The sequence below is a fragment of the Lactuca serriola genome, chromosome 1 (assembly GCF_051521515.1).
Source record: "Lactuca serriola cultivar US96UC23 chromosome 1, Lser_US96UC23_V15, whole genome shotgun sequence".
Classification (NCBI taxonomy): Eukaryota; Viridiplantae; Streptophyta; class Magnoliopsida; order Asterales; family Asteraceae; genus Lactuca; species Lactuca serriola.
In genome coordinates this window covers 35,413,666-35,433,706 of record NC_136408.1, presented here as the reverse complement: position 1 = coordinate 35,433,706, position 20,041 = coordinate 35,413,666, and the positions used below count along the sequence as shown (strand labels likewise).

General features: G+C 30.2%; 2 protein-coding genes and 1 long non-coding RNA gene across 5 annotated transcripts; 1 reads left to right on the top strand and 2 right to left on the bottom strand.

Moving 5' to 3' along the window:
- Positions 1-349: 349 nt before the first annotated feature.
- LOC145082926 (SWI/SNF complex component SNF12 homolog) lies at positions 350-3,171 on the bottom strand. 2 transcript variants are annotated; one of them, XM_079023347.1, is made up of 4 exons: positions 2,987-3,171; positions 1,126-2,785; positions 880-970; positions 350-791 (listed from the first exon to the last, which is right to left on the bottom strand). In XM_079023347.1, exons 2-3 carry the CDS (start codon positions 2,703-2,705, stop codon positions 907-909), a joined length of 1,644 nt encoding a protein of 547 aa, XP_078879473.1. In that variant the 5' UTR covers positions 2,706-2,785; positions 2,987-3,171; the 3' UTR covers positions 350-791; positions 880-906. The 2 variants fall into 2 exon arrangements, with proteins under 2 accessions (XP_078879473.1, XP_078879471.1); XM_079023345.1 differs by having other exon boundaries at positions 1,126-2,777; positions 2,987-3,170.
- A 1,548-nt stretch (positions 3,172-4,719) lies between these two features.
- Positions 4,720-12,907, bottom strand: LOC145082910 (uncharacterized). Of its 2 annotated transcripts, XR_013697419.1 has the most exons (5): positions 12,268-12,907; positions 12,023-12,116; positions 11,880-11,939; positions 10,015-10,110; positions 4,720-4,828 (listed from the first exon to the last, which is right to left on the bottom strand). It is a non-coding gene; the product is annotated as an uncharacterized LOC145082910 (long non-coding RNA). The 2 variants fall into 2 exon arrangements; XR_013697413.1 differs by having other exon boundaries at positions 12,023-12,907.
- A 560-nt stretch (positions 12,908-13,467) lies between these two features.
- LOC145053595 (uncharacterized) lies at positions 13,468-19,212 on the top strand. The gene is made up of 10 exons (XM_079001666.1): positions 13,468-13,603; positions 13,706-13,774; positions 13,861-13,876; positions 14,151-14,338; positions 14,432-14,689; positions 14,798-14,927; positions 15,354-16,084; positions 16,402-17,233; positions 17,399-17,619; positions 17,753-19,212. Exons 1-10 carry the CDS (start codon positions 13,468-13,470, stop codon positions 19,210-19,212), a joined length of 4,041 nt encoding a protein of 1,346 aa, XP_078857792.1.
- The last annotated feature ends 829 nt before the right edge of the window (positions 19,213-20,041 follow it).

Below are 20,041 nucleotides of genomic sequence, written 5' to 3'. Positions count from 1 at the left end.
AAGCTTTTATGTGCTGTCAAACTAATTCATGAAACCGATAGCAAAAAAACATAACTGAATGATTTACATCCTTTTAATTTTAACACCTGTTTTGTTCCATCTAAATACATTGCTTTTGACAAAATCTTAGTTTTAAAAACTAGTCACTTGTAAGGAATGAGAATGACAACCTTTGTTTTAGTTTCTTATATCTGATAACTGAGATTTGAAAATAATCTGCAAAACTATTGAACTTTGCAGGAATATATATATATATATATATATATATATATATATATATATATATATATATATATATATATATATATATATATATATATATAAGTAGTCCCATGTTAACACAAACAAGTATAACTAGTTCCATCTAAATAAAACTTGGTGTTTGAAACCCAATATGGATCATACAATTGAACTAAATTTTCATACTACAACATGCTATACTACTAATCCCAACTAAAACAACTGTCTGTCGCTAAAGACAAGGGAAGTTACACTCTATTGTGAGTCCTCATAGCAAATTATCAAAAACATAAACAGAACATCATCAATCCTAATCAAAACTACCAACATGAATTATTGACTACAAGGGAGCAGCACATCAATTGATCAACAAACTCTTCAATGGGGCATTTTCTAGGTTTCTGTAATTGAAGGATATTTATGTCATTTTCTTGCATCATATCATCAAAGGGGGGCATGTTGAAAGAAACCAACAGACGGGAACTCATAAAAACGCCTGCTTTTCATTGACAGCGTATTACCATTAACCCAAGATTGCCCTCAACCCCCCACTGCTCAAAAAAAGATCAAACAAATGTGATAACATTAGTTAATTATCTGAATATATCTTGGTACATGAATAAAATAAGGTATGCATACCCATGGAAATAATATGCAATATGTGCTTCAGGGTGCATCACTTCCTGCAGTAGGTTTTCTGTTCAAGTAACGAATTACAGCATCTTCCACCCTATCAACCATACATACACAAAATAAGTCAAAACATAAGTACAATTGTAGTATTATTTTATATAAATTTACAAGAGATGATTTCCATTTATTTCAACTAGGGTTATAATAGATAAACTTGAATTAGAAATAGTAAAAAGAAAACAAAGAACTCACCATGGTTGATTATAAAATTCAGAACGATGCTCTTTCTCAGCAATACGAGTAGCATCACCAGCAGCAGTTTTCAAATCCTTACTCTGTGATGCAATAAATGCATTAATAAACTCACTTGGTGACTGACTAAACCCTAAAAAGAAAGCCCTTCTACGCCTATGTTCATGAATTTTCTTGATTGCAGAACAAATCGCTTCATCACAAGCATCAATCTCCCTATGTTTCTCCAAATTCTCCAAGAAATTTGACATATCTTTATCCAATGAAAACGGGACATCCACAAGAACATCATAACACGTATTCCCAACCGGATTCTCCCCAGAAAGCTTGATTTTATGCTCCAAATGTATAGGCTGTGGTGGGGATAAATGCTGTGAAATCTTTTGAGAAACCAATGCAAATTTCACTTTATCTTCTCCAAATAGTTTTCTAAGAGGTGGATCACATGTAAAGAAGGAAGTATCAGTTGGGATTTGAAGTTTTTTCATTTTCACATATTGCCAGATGGCAGCTATAATTCGAGGGCGGGTCTCCACCTCGAGTCCAAGAACTTCACTTAAAGCAGGAGAAAGTTTGAATTTTTCAGGGGTGTAATTCATTTCTAATCGAATTATAGCAGTGAACTCTTTATCCCCTTTTCTTTTCACCTCAAAACCTTCATTAAGTGCCAAAGATCTAGAACTTTCCCACAAGATTACATGGTTATCCGGGTAGAGATTTTGGTCTAAGTAAATAGTGATTTTCTTGAAAAAAGATGAAAACTTTGGATTATTTGAGGTTTCTGTTCCGTTTTCTAGTAACCTCCCGAGAATCTTGAGAGACCATGATGGAGGCTCTGTGTTTTCTGTATGGATTCCGGAGTTTGTTTGATTTGTGAATGTGTTGAAAATGTAAATTCTGAGCATTTTTTGGATGCGAGGAGGGTTTTTGATGGATTCTTGAATGTCGACTTTTTTTCTTGCAAGAGCAGAATCCACACGACCCTCGAATTCCAACAACTGAGTGTAAAGGGCGGATTCCGGTAAAAGAGCGGCTACTTTGTCCGGAATCTGCTTTTCTGGTGGCCCTCTTTTTCTTCTCCGGGCTGCAGGGGTGAGTTCCATGGTTTTTAAAGGTGAACCACTAGCAGCACCAGAGGAACTTGGAGGTCTAGAAGATGGTTTTTGACCGGATCTTTTTGCATTCATGGGTGTTATGAGTGATGGAGATGAGACTCCGATGTTAGTGTTGCTATTAATCCCTACCATTGGATTTGGCTTCTGGGAAAGCGATTGGGCTTGAGCTTGAGCTTGTAACTGAGCTTGAAATCGGGCATGGGCAGCTCGAGCTTGAGCCTGAGCTTGAGCTTGAACGTATTGTGCTTGAGCTAGCGCCTGAGCCTGCGGCTCAGACAGCTGAAAGTGACCGGAAAAATGGGCTTCACCGCCTTCATGACTTTGAGGTTGTGGGTGGTGCGAATGGTTCATAGGTGGCGCCATAGATTGAGGAGCTGTTGCGCTTGAATTACCAAACCCAGTTGGAACACTCATGCCCCCAACGTTTTTCATTGAATTGTTCATATTATTACCACCCCCCGCCATTATTATCTCAATCTAACAAACCGTAATCACTGTTTTCTGTACTTCCCACGATTCTATCAAACAGAGCCCTTCCTGAAACACTAATTTAAGTCAAAATCCCCAACCTTTAGCATTCAATTTGCTAATTACGTACATGAGTATACAAAGATTAAAGTAAACAACAAAAATCACACACGGATCAGTGCAATTGCAACTTGTGAGAGTTCAAGACACTGGTATATATGAATTTGAAACCCTAGATTTTGTTGGATCGAGAGAAAATGGGAGAATTTGGGACTTACACCGAATGTTGATAGAGATTTGGAGTTTCCTTGTGGGGGATGAGGATTCCAAGTTGTGAGCTGCGTTCGATAACCTCTGCTTCTTTTACTTAATCGTTTTCCCTCTTCTCCGGAATATCTTTTCCGCTCGTCTGTTCGCCGTTCGTGGCGTTCTTGTTGTGGTTTTCAATAAGCTCTCGAAGTTACCAAAGTGCCCTCGTTCAAACCCAAAAAATTATAGAAGATTTTTCTTTTCTAGTTAGTTTTTTTTCTAAAAAAAAAAATAATAATACGTATAAATATTATGGTTTTCGGTTAAATAAAATTTCAAAAATAATACCTATAATTTATTTATTTATTCATTTATTTTAATTGATTACCGACTAGGTGTGAGACCCATGTACTATACGAGTTTATTAAAAAATTATTTTTATAAGTAAATTGTTTTTTTTAGTATAAGTAACTTATTCTCCGCATATATATATATATATATATATATATATATATATATATATATATATATATATATTCCAACCCATAATTTGAAGAAATCCAACAATAATAAATAAATGTTTTGCCCACAGTAAAATCCTATATTGATAAGCTAGCTTATTTTTCGAGCTTTTTTATTTTGTTGTGTTTGGTAAGCCAAAAAGTAGCTGATAAGCTAACTTATATGCTAGCTTTTTGAAAAGCTAATTAGACTAGTTTTTTAGGAGCTTTTTAAAAATTTTCCAAATACGTCCCTTAATTAATTATAGAAACACATATTTTTACATGTCCTTTTATGTAATTTTATATATTTCAGCTAGTTTTACCAAACGTTACTTTTTATCAGCTAGCTTTTCAGCTGACAGCTAACTTTTCGGCTAGTCCGTCAAACATAGCCTTAATGATTATAGTATAACATGGTGCATTGTATGATAGTATGCATTTCACAGTTAGAGAATGATAATTGAATGGATATGCGTGATATAAGGGAAACATATAAAAAAAATATCTACTTGTTACAATGGTATGTGTTTTATAAGGAAAAGGAATCGAATAACCATAGAATCAATCAATCAATACATTTAATGCATTAATTATAATTTTTTTTATATAAATAAAAATACTAGAAAATTACACATGAAATTAACTTAATTAAAAAATACCAAAAAATTATATGTAGCAAGAGGTCTAAGAATGTGACATGTGACAAAATTTATTTTATTTTATTATGGTAGATTTGAATGTATGTTTTAGGTAAATGGATAAAACATAAGATGTAGGAAAGTCATTAGTTACTTTTTCGATAAAAAAATGTTTAAAAAAATGGAAAATCATCGAATTTATTTGATTTTTATAAAGTTTATATAAAGAAAATTCTACGAGCATCCCAGATAACCAAAGGAATTGAAAATACATTTTCTATCTAGGTACCGTGATAACTATATATAACATCACACATATTTTGTAAGATCTTTTTTTGATATGTGATGATCTTTTTATTTTGAGATAGTAAAGATCATGAATACATATAAAATGGTTTTATTTGATAAAAGATGGAAGATGGTTTTATTTATGTAGATGAGATGTTAGATGGTAATTCCATTTTTGTCAAATGTATTGATCTCCTAACTATCCATGCATGACTATCTCCTGATTCCCCTCCATGCTACAGGAAGCCCAAGAGACTAAAACAAAATGGATAATCCCCTAATCTAATAAATTAGTAGAATCTCGGCCACGTGACATTCACATAGCCCCCCCCCCCCCCCCAAAACAATTTTTCCCACTCTTTTCTTTTAATGTTAATTTCCTATACTACCCTTTAGAAACCAAATCGACAGCTTGATTTCTGCGCTTCTTTTTGACTTTTCCCTGCAAAATTCAAATGAATTGAAATTAAATTATCATTATTTTGTTTCTAAAGATAAGCGTATGTTTCTAATTCTTTCAAATATATCATCATATCAACTCCTAAAAAAACGCAATTTATCTAATCAATTAATCTTAAATACATTCTCACGGTTATTTTCATTCACATCGAATCCAAAATACAGAGAAAAAGAAAACGTTGCAGGAAATCTTCAAGTCGGCTGTTCTTATTGCTTTAAGGTATGATATTAATATTTTTTTTTATTGTTATTCACTGTGTGCATGTTCAAGTCGTCTGATATATGTTTCTATTTCAATGTATTTCTCACTGTTATCAAGTCTTCACGTTGCTATCCTTTGTTCTTTTATTGAATGTGTTCATCTTCATGTCGCATTCTATCTGTGACTATCGAAATCTATTACTCACTGTTAGTGTATGTATGTATTTTAAATATCGATGTAAAAGTCATGATGTTTGGTTATGATCTTATAATGATTGATTGTGTTCATCTTCATATCGCGATTGTCTGTTTCTTTTTTCCTCGATTGTAATTAGCCATAGCATGTCATTAATAATGAAATTAAAAATCAGATGTTTTAAACTTTATATATTGATTGCGAATGTATAAAAAAATCAAAACATTTTTAGAATGAAATTTTGAATGTCTGTTTCTTTTTTCTCTGTTTCTTTTTTCTCTGATTTCTTCCCTAATATCCAATCAGTTAATACTTTGTTTAATCTTCCCTGATATCTAATAAAACTTCTTAGTGTCATTCAATGTGTATGCAATTAATTTAGTATAAATGCAAAAAATAGTTGATTTGTATCTTTATTTTATGATTATATCATTTCGTTTTTTTTCTGACCAGCCATACCATGTCATTAATAATGAAATCAAAATAAATATTCTGTTATGATTTCTTATTTTAATATAGTGATTTATTCATCAGATTAATATGAATGTTTTTTTCTGACTGCTTAACTGATTAATTACTTAATTGTATGTGTAGCACCTCAATAATTATAAAAATGACCTTTTTGCCCATGGTCAAAAATATATATCCACACACACACACACACATAGACCAATTAAATATAAATGTTTCAATAATAGCTGATTTGTATCTTTATTTTATGATTATATCATTTCATTTTTTTTCTGACCAGCCATACCATGTCATTAATAATGAAATCAAAATCAATATTCTGTTTTGATTTCTTATTTTAATATAGTGATTTATTCATCAGATTAATATGAATGTTTTTTTCTGACTGCTTAACTGATTAATTACTTAATTGTATGTGTACCACCTCAATAATTACATAAATGACCCTTTTGCCCATGGTCAAAAATATATATCAACACACACACTCATATAGACCAATTAAATATAAATGTTTCAATAAAATTATATGTTTATTGTATGTGTGTTTTTGGATTCTGTTTGGTACTATTGCTTATCATGGTCTTCACTACAACACTAATATGCTTTCAATTTAAATGAAAACAGTTAAATGGATATTATTTCACATCTCAAACTACGAGTGTTAAAGATTTGAAATTTCATAAAAAATAACCAGGTTTAAGCAATTGAAATGATCGTCATGGACGAGGAGGTTGGTTAATATTTTTTAAACCAACTCAATATTACATTTGTTTCAATGAATAATTGTTTTTGTTTGTTTTAACAGGGTACAAAATATCAATATCGTGTTTTCAACCAAAATTTTTCCAAATTTCGTGACCTTTTAAAGGAAGGTGAAAGTTATATCATTTTAAAACCAAACATGGCGGCTGTTAAAAATGGTTTTAGTGTTACCGGCCACAAACAAACCTTAACTTTGGATTGGAAAAGTATCGTAAAAAAATGTGATGATTTTTCTGGTCCAGTTAATGGTTTTGTGTTTGCTGATTTTAACTCTATCATCGAACAGAAATGCCCAAGAGACTCATTTTTTGGTTAGTTGTTTAATTTTATTCAATTCACTTTTATAACTTGTGTAATTTATTATAAATGTTAGTATATACATATTTAACTTAATCTTATATATTTTTTTAATTAAAATTCTGTAGATATTATTGGGCAAATTGTCTCATTCAGGCCACTTGAGACAAGAAATCCTAATCCATCAAGGCATTACATAAAGATGACTATTAGCAACTTACAGTGAGATGATGTTTATTTAAATTTCTTATTATTTTGAATCATATTTTTCCATACTAATTAAATTATTTTTTATATAGGTCTGTACACCTCAATGTCACTATATTTGGAAGTTAGGCACACCAAATGTCACAGTACCTGAAAAGTAACACCACGGTTACTTGTGTTGTTATAGTGATGTAGTTTGTGAAACTTAACGTTTGGGATGGTTTGTAGTTTATTGGCTAATATGTTTTCCAATCTACTTTTATTGATTAATTTGTTTTTACAGGAATTGGTCAAGCCCAAAGTCATTTTGATGTAACCAAAATGTTCATTAATTATGACATTGTTGAAATTAATGAGTTTAAGAAAGAGTTAGTTTTTTAGTTTATTTTTATTTAAACTTATTTATGTTATAATTATTTTTAAATGAATACAATTTTGCATATATTTTTAAACATTACAGATTGAAAGCTGATAACAATGGAGGTATGTCTGAAAAAAGTATAACTACACTCCCAAGCTACTCTTCTTCTTATATAGATGATTTTAAAGGGGATTTTCCTTTAAAAAATGTTTGTGAGATCACAGAACCACTGAAGGTATATTTTCTTTACTTTATATCTTTTAATTTAATTTAAACATTGTATTTTTATTTAATTTTACATTTTATTTGATATAGGAAATGAAATTTCTATTAGTTGGTACCATCGTCAATATAAGACAGAATCTACCTTGGTATTACGATGCGTGCTACAAATGTGGAAGAAGGATAAATAATGTGCCCCAAACCAATCTTTCTTATACCGCCCCTGGCAAGATGGAAGATAGTGTTGTTATTAAGTGTAAAAATGCAACTTGCAACGATTCAAAATTTCATACCGTTCTAAAGTATACACATATCTATTTAATTTAATCGTTTCATTTTTCAAAGAAATTAGTATTAATCTAATATTTTTTTAGGTATATAATTCCTATCAACGTCCAAGATCATACCGGTACCATCAGATTTACTCTTTTTGATAGAGAAGCAAAAAGGCTGTTGGAAATCAGTGCATTTGAGTTGAAAAAAAATACATGAAGCGGTATAATATTTTATTAATATTATTCATATCTAATAACAACACTATTGGTTTTAATATATTACACAACCTTCTTACAGGCTGACGACAGTTTGGAACTATTTCCAAATCAAATGAACGTCTTGAAAAACCGCAAATTTGCGTTTCTTGTAGATATTACATCCTACAATGTCACCAACTATAACAATATCTACACCGTTGTCAAACTTACAGAAGATGTGTCTATTGTTTCCGAATTGGAAAGTAAACCAGAACTTATGGTACATAATGTTATGATGTTCAACATTTATATTTGTTTTTTATTTAGATACATAACGTTTTACATATTTCAATTTTATTTTGTAGAGTGTTCAATCAGTGTCTTTAAATGAAGTACCCCTGGAATCAGATGATGTTGTTCAGAATGTTCAAAAGGTATGTTATATTCCCTTATTAACTTTTATTTATATTTAATTATTCCAATTGTCAACTTATGTTTTTTTAGTTTAGGATGTCATATCACAAACGGATAAGAGTTTTACTCCCTCAACAGCTGATAAATCAACCGCAACAAGTCCAATGAAAATATCAGGTGTTTTGAAGCGCAACCTCCACGACGTTTATGATGTTGATGGTGGAGGTGATTTGAGTTCAACAAAATCTAAAAGACTATCAATGGGAGACGAAAATCCACTTTTAGTTCCAAAAGTGGAAAAGTGAGTTGTTTTTTGTTTTAACAAATAAAAATTTTATGTTCATTTTGGTTTGGTTTACAATAATGTTTCTTGATTTGGTACTAAAAGTCGTTGGAAATGTTGGTGGTTATTGGACAAATTTTAAGACAATGGTTCATTTTATTTTTATTCATTTTGGTTCATTTGTTTATTGTTTTGGTTTTTATATAAACATTATAGTAATGCATTTCCATTTCTTTATCTATAATAGCAATATACATTTTTAATGATAAGGTATGAATATGTTACTTCAAATTAAAATAGGGTCATTAATGCACTCTAACTTTAAATTAAATTAGGGGTATTTTTTGTATTTCAATTTGATTTAAAGAGGTATGACAATTTCACACGTATTACATTAACGTTTCCTACTTAGATAGGAAGATTTATATTTAATTACTTATAACAACATACTTTCATTGATTAAAGGCTGTATTGTATGTGTGTTTTTGGATTCTGTTTGGTACCATTGCTTTTCATGGTCTTCACTGCAACACTAATATGATTTCAATTTAAATGAAAACAATAAAATGGATATTAATTCTGTTTGGTACTATAATTAAAGAACTGTATGAAATTAAAATGCTACAATCTACATTTGTTTGTTCATTTTTTAAAATATATTATACTTTTATTATAGTACATTTCCCAACCGTTATCTTATGTATTTACAGTTGATCATTGTTTTTAATACGGTTCTAAAATTGATAACATTGTTTAAGTTACATGGGAAATAATTTGTTGGATGGGACAAAAGCTTTGAAGAAAAAAAATTTAATGGGTGGGAAAAATTTATGTCGAGGATACATCACACGTGACTTTAAATCCATTTAAGTATACTAAAGGTAATTGGTCAAAAATTAGTTTAACACTTATTACAAAGGACTATAAATTTAAATCAATTTGCTCCAAAAACAAAAAAACTGATTTCTAATACAAGAGATGTCATTAAATTTTCTACGAGTGTTAAATGAATGTGTTTTACACTTTTATTGATTAAATATGTCTACAACTAAACATTTTAATCATTTGAAAATATTTTGACATAATATGACTAAATTTATAACATTTTTTAAAGATCGTAATGTCATATTTTTATGCCATCATCTGGGCAGTAAAATAGATTTTTATGCCATCACCTGGATAATAACATATATTATATTTTATTTATTTATTATATATAAATTTTAATTATATTTATAATTAAATAATAAAGACGACATCTTGGCAAAAATGATGCAATTACCTTCATTAAAGTCCCGGGTTGATTTTGATTTTCCCGATAGTACCCTTCAAACAACAAAACAAGTGCTTAATTTCTGGAGTTGATTTTGACTTCTTCCTGCAAAATTCAAATTAATGGTAATTAAATAATCATTATTTTATTTCTAAAGATAAGCGTATCTTTCAAATTCTTTCAAATATATCGTGATATCAAGTCCTAAAAAAACACAATTTTGAATATCAATTTATCTTAAATACATTCTCACGGTTCTTTTCCTTCACAGCAAATCCAAAATTCAGAGATAAAGAAAACGTTGCAGGAAATCTTCAAGTCGACTGTTGTTATTGTTTTAAGGTAAGCTATTAAAATTTTTTTGATGGTTATTCACTGTGTGCATGTTGAAGTCATCTGATATCTGTTTCTATCTCAATGTATTTCTCACTGTTATCAAGTCTTCAAGTCGCTATTCGTTGTTCTTTTATGTAGTCTATTAAAAAAATTTGTTATAATTATTGAATATGTTCATCTTCATGTCGCATTCTATCTGTGACTATCGAAATCTATTACTCAGTGTTAGTATATGTATGTATTTTAAATATCAATGTAATAAATTGTTTATAGTAAATCTTTATGTCAATGTTTTAAACATTTTATATGTATCTGTAACCTTGTGTCTATATGTATGTCTGTTTGTTTTTTCTCTGATTTCTAATCAGCCATAGCATGTGATTAATAATGAAATCAAAATCAAAACTCTCTTATGATTTGTTATTTTAATATATTGATTTATTCATCAGATTAATATAGCTGGTTGTCATTCAATCTGTATGCAATAAATTTTGTATAATATGCAAAAAAAAATAGTTGATTTTTATCTTTATTGTATGACTATATCGTTTAATTTTTTATATGCATGTAATAGTTAATACTCTTTCGATTATTCCAATGTTTATGCATGTGTGTGACTGCTTAACTGTTTAATTTCTTGACTGCTTAACTGCTTAAAAAATTAAATTGTTAACTGTATATGTAGCTAATAAAAAATTACAAAAATTACTGTTTTGCCCATGGTCATACATATATAGCCACACACACACATAGACAAATTAATATATTTTGTTGTCATTCCTTTGGTTATTAATTTATAACTGCAAATTTACTGTTTAACAACAAAACACTCAATGTATGTTAATACTTCTGGAAATGGTGTACTCATCTTTTACAGTGTGTATATGTGTATGTGTTTATTTGAAACCTGATTTCTAATCAGCCATGGCATGTCATGGCTAATGATATCAAAATCAAAATTTTCTTATGCTTTGTTATTTTAATATACTGATTTATGCATTAAATTATTATATTTTGTTGTCATTCAATGTGTATGCAAGAAATTTTGTATAAATGCAAAAAATACCTGATTTGTATCTTTATTTTATGATTATATAATTTAATTTTTTTTCATGTAACAGTCATTTGTTAACTGTATATGTACCTATCTGTTTAATTTATTGACTGCTTAACTGCTATACAACTTAATTTCTAAACTATATATGTAGCTAATCAAAATATACAAAAATTACGGTTTTGCCCATGGTCATACATATATAGAATAAAACAAGTCAAACTTATTAATGTTTTTAGGATAAAAACACCGTTTTATCGATAATTTATTAGGACCAATAGGTCACCTATTTAGCAAATTTGGATGTGTTGATGTCTAAGTTTCAATTAGTAAACTAAAGAAGACTTTACCTACTTTTAAAATCTCCTTCAATCAATGGATTATGTTGATTACAATACTATATTCATTTGCAACTAAATGTTTTAATGGAATTGAAATCAAATTCAAACCAAACTAAAAAAACATTGATAAAAATATTATATACCTTCCAGTAACATCTTCAAGCTCTAGGCATGAGGCTACAGAGGGTTATAAGTTAATACCCCTGTTGTAAAAGATTCAGATGGAAAACATGAGGCTACAGAGGGTTATAAGTTAACCATAAATGAGGGACAAAATATAAATTACCTTTTAACAGACATTGATTCCTGCTAACTGTAAGAAGATATTTGATCAAATACACCTTAGATGCTGCAAACATGAACCCATTACCTTAATCCCCCTGTTGTAAAACATTCAGATGGAAAACATTAAGCTACAAATGGTTATAAGTTATATAACCTAGATTTCAGAAGAATCGAATTCGATCATCTGGGCATGGAACGAAAAGGGCATTTTGGGGGTTAAAGATAGCTTGACAAGCCAACAAAGACCTGGACTTGACAGACTATATGCAAACTCCTCTTACGCCTTTACCTAGCCTTCGGATGTTGGAAACTAAATTATCTTCAGGGCTTCCATGGAGAACTAGGGTTTTACTCCCTGAGATCATCCGAACAAAGAATTGGGTGAAATTGGGGAAACAACAAATGGAACTAGAAGAACCTGTAGGTTGGAAATGAGGATGATGACTGGTGATTTCCACAGGGAAGGAATTGATGGTTGCAGTGGAAGAATGAGATTCGGGGTTACGATCGTATATTCTCACCTGGCGGAGACTATGTCGCAGAAGGAGTGGTCATCGTCGATGAAATCTTCCATCTTCAAGAGACCTTGCGTTGTTGAACCCAATCGATTGTGGGGCAATCGAGGAGATTCATCGATTGTGGGGGAATCGAGGAGATTCATTAAGGGTTAACCGGCGACGAGCGTGAAGACGGGTTGGAGTCCATTGAAACAAAAAGCTAATTACAGAATGGTGTGAAACCAAGTGGGTTTGAGGCTTTTTGGTAGGAAGATACACACAGACAGAGAAAGATAGAGAGACGGAGTGATGAAGAACACGTTGGGATAGAGATTGGTTGGGGAGAGTATTTCCATTTCTTGACCCGATTTCTTTGTGCAAATACAAGACACCTGACCAGTGAGAATGCGTGTGGGTATCGAATATTATTTGGATCCAACTTCGATCCATATTACTATGTGTAGTTGAAATTTGAAATACATTTTGTTTGATTATTGTAATCATAATTTTTTGTAGTTGAATGAAAACATACAAAAATAAATAAGTATAAAATTACCACGTGACAATTGGCTAACACATCTCCAAGCTCTTTTCCCGCTCACAATATGTAACTGAAATACCATAACTGCCCTTATGTTACTATTAAATTCTATAGTTATTAAATACAATCTATTTAATTGACCTTTTTTTAATAAATAAATAACACATTAATACATTATTTTATAATTTATATATACATTTTAATAAACCATTTCAAACAAAGGACACAATTAAATTGTATTGTGTTTCCTACTACTTAACAAGAATACTTAATATTGACTACAAATTGACTTTTTACCTCTTTGTTCACTAGATAATTTTTATTTTAACTACTTAATTGTTATCTGTTAAGCATATTAATTTAAAAACTAATTTTATTTATTTTAACTGTTAAGATTGCAGACATACAATGCATTCACATTCTTCTAAAAAGACTATAAAACTAAATAGTTTCTATTTAGATAATACAAAAAATATTAATTTGGGTACTACATCAACAAATCTAGCCTCAACACCTACAGTTGTTAAAACTTCAATTTACAAAGGTAACTTTTTTCTTATGGAAATTTTATTTTTATTATTTTTTATTTTTTAATTCACATAATATTTATTTTAATAACATACACATTTTTTAACATAAAAAATAGATAAATTGTCAAATTCTTCGTCCGCTTCAACTCAATATGCTTCAAAATTGGTGACCCATGCTTACAAAGGTACGTTTTTTATTCAATATTATTATATAAACATATTATTTACGTAATTATGCATTTCATATACTGTCATATTATCTCTTATGCAGAAAACATCAATAACATGTACCATTTGCAAGCCAGAGAGAAAAGAAGACAAAGAAAAATATATTTGAAAAATAAAAGATCGAAGATAATGAATACAACATCCAACGTTCCAAGTACATCAGTACCGCATCTCTTAAAATATATAATTATTTATAACCATATTATTATTTCATTCCATGTTTTATGTTTATTTTTCATTTATATAGAATAAATGTTTTCTCATATTTTTTTATTATCCTGGAATATTATATGATTGCAAAAACTACTTTGTTTTATACATATATGTGTTCAGTTTTCATAAGTTGTTGTTCTTTGAAGATTTGTCAAGCAACATTGTTCCTCAAACTGAAAATGTCAATTCATTTAATTCGCCAAGAATCCAAAATACAACCGTACAATACTCTCATTCCTTTACAGATGTTAGAACTCCGTTATCTAACATTACAAATGTTAGAAATCCGTTATCAAACATTACAAATGGTAATAATGTATTGTTTTCAAAATATACTATTATTACTTTTCTTTATAATCCGGAGGATATATATATATACTTATTTTATTTATTTTGTTCAGATAACATCGGTTTCGATAAATATGTCACTTCCAAGTTACCAGACAAAAGACAGTACTATGTACTTTCAAATGATATGACATCGAAAAATGCATCTACAATAAGTGCTTCTTCATCATCAATCAAGTTAAATTCAGGATGTCATAAATTAAAAAGGAAGACGACACATTTATCACCTATGCTGTTGATTGATTTGACTGAAAATGTAGAAAATATTGATCAACTCATAAATGAAAACCTGATACTTGGTATTTCAAATGGTAATAAAAAAATAATATCCATTTTCATTTTTTATTACATTTCAAATAATTGGTTGTATATACTTATAAATTTCACTGATATTTTTTTATACACTTTTTATTTTATAGAATATTTGGATCACGGTGATCAAAATGTTATATATCAAACATGTCATGCAAAGTTATGGAGCAATGAATCCATCAGAGGTAAAGAAAAAGGGAACACAGATTATTCTTTATGTTGTGGTTACGACAAAATGCAACTTCCAGATTTAAAGAAAGCACCCCCCCCCCCCCCCCCGGTTATGAAAGAATGTTTCGAAATATGGATTCTAAAAGCAAACAATTCATGAAAAACATTAGACGTTACAATTCAATGTTTTCTTTTACATCGATGGGTGGTAAAATTGATTCTTCAATCAATAGAGGAAACGCTCCTTACATTTTCAGACTGGGTGGTCAAAATTATCATAGTATTGGAAGTCTTTTACCAGCAAAGGATCGTTACTAAAATTCTCTCAGTTATACATTTATGATACTGAGAACGAAATTTCAAATAGACAAAGATGCTTTGGGTATTTTTTTCAGCCTTCTTATTCATTATATATATATATATATATATATATATATATATATATATATATATATATATTACTAACGTTATGTATAATTTCATTTATTTTAGTGGAGAAAAAGATCAATCAACGACAATTGATAGTGATATTATTCAAGATATTAAGGTGATGTTGGATTCAAATAATGTGTTGGTTAGATCTTATAGGATGGTAAGAGATACCTTTCAGAAAAATCCTCAAGTTGATATGAAGCTACGACTTATCGGGAGAAGGGAACGAGATGGAAGAACATATAACCTACCGACTGCTTCTGAGGTTGCCGCTTTAACTGTCGGTGACATTTGTGATTCAATTGAAAAGAGAGATATTGTTGTTGAAACAAAAACTGGATTTCTACAACGTATCAGTGAATTGCATCCTTCATACCTTCCTCTTCAATATCCATTGTTGTTTCCATATGGAGATGATGGTTACAGTGTTGACATTCTTCATAGAGGTTTGTCATTTACGACCAACAGTAAGCGGGCGAAATGTACAATGAGAGAATATTTCGCTTTTAGAATTCAAGATAGAGATCATTCGTTCTCGCTCATTCTTAATTCAAAAAGATTGTTTCAACAGTTTCTGGTAGATGCCTATACTATGATTGAAACTAAGAGATTGCATTACATACGTAGGCAACAACATGTTCTTAGATGCGAGTCTTACGAGAATTTACGTAAGCAAAAAGCTCAAGGATCCACTAAAGTCTCAAATGTCGGCCAACGTGTCATATTACCTTCATCCTTTACCGGTGGTGCACGCTATATGTTGCAAAACTATTTGGATGCCATGTCACTATGTAAATGGTTTGGATATCCGGATTTTTTCATAACATTTACGTGTAATCCCAAATGCCAGAGATTAAAAGGTTTCTTAAGGATACTTCACTTCAACCAGAAGACAGGCCTGATATATTATGTAGGTTGTTCAAGATCAAGCTCGATGCATTTATTAAAGACTTAAGGGAGAATAAAATTTTTGGCAAAGTTCAAGCATGTAAGTAAATTTATATTTTTTCATTATTGATAAAACATTACTCTTATTATAGTATATTTTTTTATATGTTTTTTTTGTCTAATCATATTTTGTTTTATTTTTTTGCCAAATATTATGCAGATGTTTATACCATTGAATTTCAAAAAAGAGGTTTGCCGCATAGTCATATATGCTTATTTATGTATTCTGACTACAAGTTACCCACTGTTGAATTAATCGATCCAATAATTTCTGCCGAGATACCAGACAAAATTGAAGAGCCTGAATTGTATTCACTTGTCAATGAGTTCATGATTCATGGTCCATGTGGAGCTGAAAATATCAACTGTCCATGCATGGTGGATAAAAAGTGCTCTAAAAACTTTCCCAAACAATTTTGTCATCATTCGTCTGTTGATGAAAATGGTTTTCCGTTATATAGGAGAAGAAACGATGGTCATTTTGTAGAAAAATCAGGTGTCAAGTTGGATAATAGAAATGTTGTTCCATACAACAAATACCTATTAAAAAGATATCAGACACATATTAACGTTGAATGGTGCAACCAGGGATCTTATATAAAGTATCTCTTAAAATACACAAACAAGGGTCCTGATAGAGCTACAGTTGTTGTTGTACCAACAAACAATGAATGTGAAAATAATGATACTGTCGATGAAATAGCTGAATATTACGATTGTAGATATTTATCTGCATGTGAAGCATCATGGAGAATTTTTTCATATGATGTTCATTGCAGGTATCCTTCTGTGGTTAGACTACCTTTTCATCTTCCTAATCAACAACAAATTGTATATGGCGAAGACGATGATATCGACGATGTTCTGGACAAACCTTATGTTGCTGCTTCAAAGTTCACAGCTTGGATGGAATGTAATGCAATTAATAGTGAAGCACGAGAACTTACATATGTTGAATTTCCTACAAAGTTTGTTTGGGTATTAAATGATAGGTATTGGAAGAGAAGGAAAGTAGGAAAATCCATTGGTCGAATTCATTCGGTTTCACCTAATCTTGGTGAAGCTTATTTTTTAAGGATTCTTTTAAATAAAGTTAAAGGTCCGACATCATTTGATGAAATTCGCACGGTAAATGGTTAAACATATTCTTCTTTTAGAGATACTTGTTATGCACTCGGGCTATTAGATGATGACAAAGAATACATCGATGCAATTAAAGAAGCAAGTCATTATGGATCTGGTTTTTATCTACGCTTCTTATTTTCCACATTGTTGATGTGTGATAGTATGTCTAAACCAGAGGTTGTTTGGGAAAATACATGGAAATGTTTGTCGGATGGAATTCTATATAACCAACGACAAAAGTTGAAGTCTCCAGGTATTTAATTTATTTTCTTCATTTATATTTAAAATATTTTATTTTTCTTATCAACAACCGTTAAAAAATTATTATTAATATTATTAAATATTGTATTTTATATTTTATAATTAATTTAAAATTTATGGTGCAGACTTATCACTCGGTGAAGATGAAGTTAAGAACTTAACTTTGTTTGAAATAGAACAAATTTTACTTCGAAACAACTCCACTCTCAAAAATTTCACAAAGATGCCTTACCCAGATGTTGAATCAGTTTCTTCTTCGAACAATCGACTTATCATTGAGGAGCTAGATTACGACATTCCCATTATGAAGAATGAGTTTGATCATATGTTTCTTGCATTAACAAATGAGCAACGTAATATTTTCCTTAACATCATGAGTGCTGTTAAAGAAAATAAAGGAGGTGTTTTCTTCGTTTATGGTTATGGTGGAACGGGTAAAACTTTTCTATGGAAGACAATATCTGCAGCAATTAGATCAGACGGTAATATTGTTTTAAATGTTGCTTCAAGCGGTATTGCTTCGTTATTGTTGCCCGGTGGTAGAACAACACACTCTCGATTTATACTTCCATTTGAGCTTACAGATGATTCTTTTTGTAAAATAAATCCAGATGGTGACTTGGCTAACTTATTAAGAAAAACCTCTTTGATAATTTGGGATGAAGCACCTATGATCCATAAGCATGCATTTGAAGCTTTAGATCGAACTTTGAAAGATGTATTAAGGTGTGGAAATTCTAGCATCTCAAATATTCCTTTTGGAGGGAAAGTTATAGTTTTTGGAGGAGATTTCAGACAGATTCTACCTGTTATTCCGGGTGGCAGCAGACAGAATATTGTTAATGCTTCTTTGAGTTCTTCATATTTATGGCAACACTGCAAAGTGTATAGATTAACAAAAAACATGAGGCTAACTGTTGGAACGGATCAACCTGATATAGAAAAAATAAGAGATTTTGCAAATTGGTTATTGGATATAGGAGAATGCAAAATCGGTGGTCTGAACGATGGTGAAACGATTATCGATATTCCGAATGATATTCTCATTAATGATCCAGATGATCCTATAGGTTCATTAATTGAGTTTGTATATCCTTCAATTTTGGAGAAGTATAGCAGTACAAATTATTTCCAAGAAAGAGCTATACTTGCTCCAAAGAATGAAGTTGTTCAGGAAATAAACGATCGTTTGTTTAAGAAGTTTTCGGGAGATGAGGTTGAATATTTAAGTTCAGATAGCCTATGTCAGTCCGAATTTGTCCATGATCAGTTTGATGCAAATTTATACTCGACTGATGTATTAAATGGTCTTAAAGTATCCGGTCTACCAAATCATAAGTTAGTTTTAAAAATTAGTGTTCCAGTAATGTTACTGAGAAATATTGATCAAAAAAACGGCTTATGTAATGGCACTAGACTACAGGTTATATCATTGGGCAAACGTGTTATCGAGGCACGTATAATGTCTGGAAATAATATTGGAAACCAGACTTTTATTCCAAGAATGTCTTTAACTCCATCAGAAAAAAAATTCCTTTCAAATTCACAAGAAGACAGTTTCCTTTGGCGGTATGTTTTGCAATGACTATTAATAAGAGTCAAGGACAATCGTTATCGAAGGTTGGTTTTTTCTCAAAGATCCGGTTTTTTCACATGGGCAATTGTATGTTGCATTATCTAGAGTACAAAACAGAGAGTGATTGAAATTATTAATTTTAGATAAAGATGGTAGACTCACCAATAAAACTTCCAATGTTGTTTATAAGGAAGTTTTTCGTAATTTATAAGCAACTTCTTTGTAGCATCTTTTACTCATTTTTACTAAAGCACATTTCTTCCATCATAATAATTTATTTATTTATAATTATTTATTGCATTTTTTTTAGTTTAATTTCATTAGATACATATATAGTTTGTTTTGTATCAAATCAATTTCGATGTTGTTTTGGATTTTTTTGGTAGTTATTTAAAATTATGTTGCATTATATAAAGCAATATCTTTTATAAAATATGTGGATTTAAATTTGTGATTAAATTCTCAAAGTTTACAAATTTACTAAAAATAGAGAACATATCCTAACAAAAACAGTAGCATTGAACGGCTTTCAATGTTATAGTTAGTAAGCCTAAAAAATAAACACATGACACAGTAAATCAATGTAAAGTTTTCAAAAAAACAGATGAAAACAACAACAATTTCTATTAATATAACGTGCAATCACCATGAACGATTAACAAGCAGTAAAAAGCAAGGTTTTATTAATCTTCATTTGTAGTTAAATAGTTACAATTTTTTGTGTAATTAAATACTTACAAATAAAAAAGTTATTTCAAAATACTATATAAGTTTTCTAACTTAATGATATATTATTTATTACATAATTAAATTTTAAATTCTATTTAACTTTAACACT

Excerpts from the sequence above, each read along its gene's own strand:
- LOC145082926 (XM_079023347.1), bottom strand. The coding sequence starts at position 2,705 with ATGGCGGGGGGTGGTAATAATATGAACAATTCAATGAAAAACGTTGGG. Across the intron at positions 971-1,125 it reads GAATTTTATAATCAACCATG|GGTGGAAGATGCTGTAATTC; the intron begins GTGAGTTCTTTG and ends TATGGTTGATAG.
- LOC145053595 (XM_079001666.1), top strand. The coding sequence starts at position 13,468 with ATGCATTCACATTCTTCTAAAAAGACTATAAAACTAAATAGTTTCTAT. Across the intron at positions 14,690-14,797 it reads GATACTTGGTATTTCAAATG|AATATTTGGATCACGGTGAT; the intron begins GTAATAAAAAAA and ends TTTATTTTATAG. Across the intron at positions 17,234-17,398 it reads GTTTGGGTATTAAATGATAG|AGATACTTGTTATGCACTCG; the intron begins GTATTGGAAGAG and ends TTCTTCTTTTAG.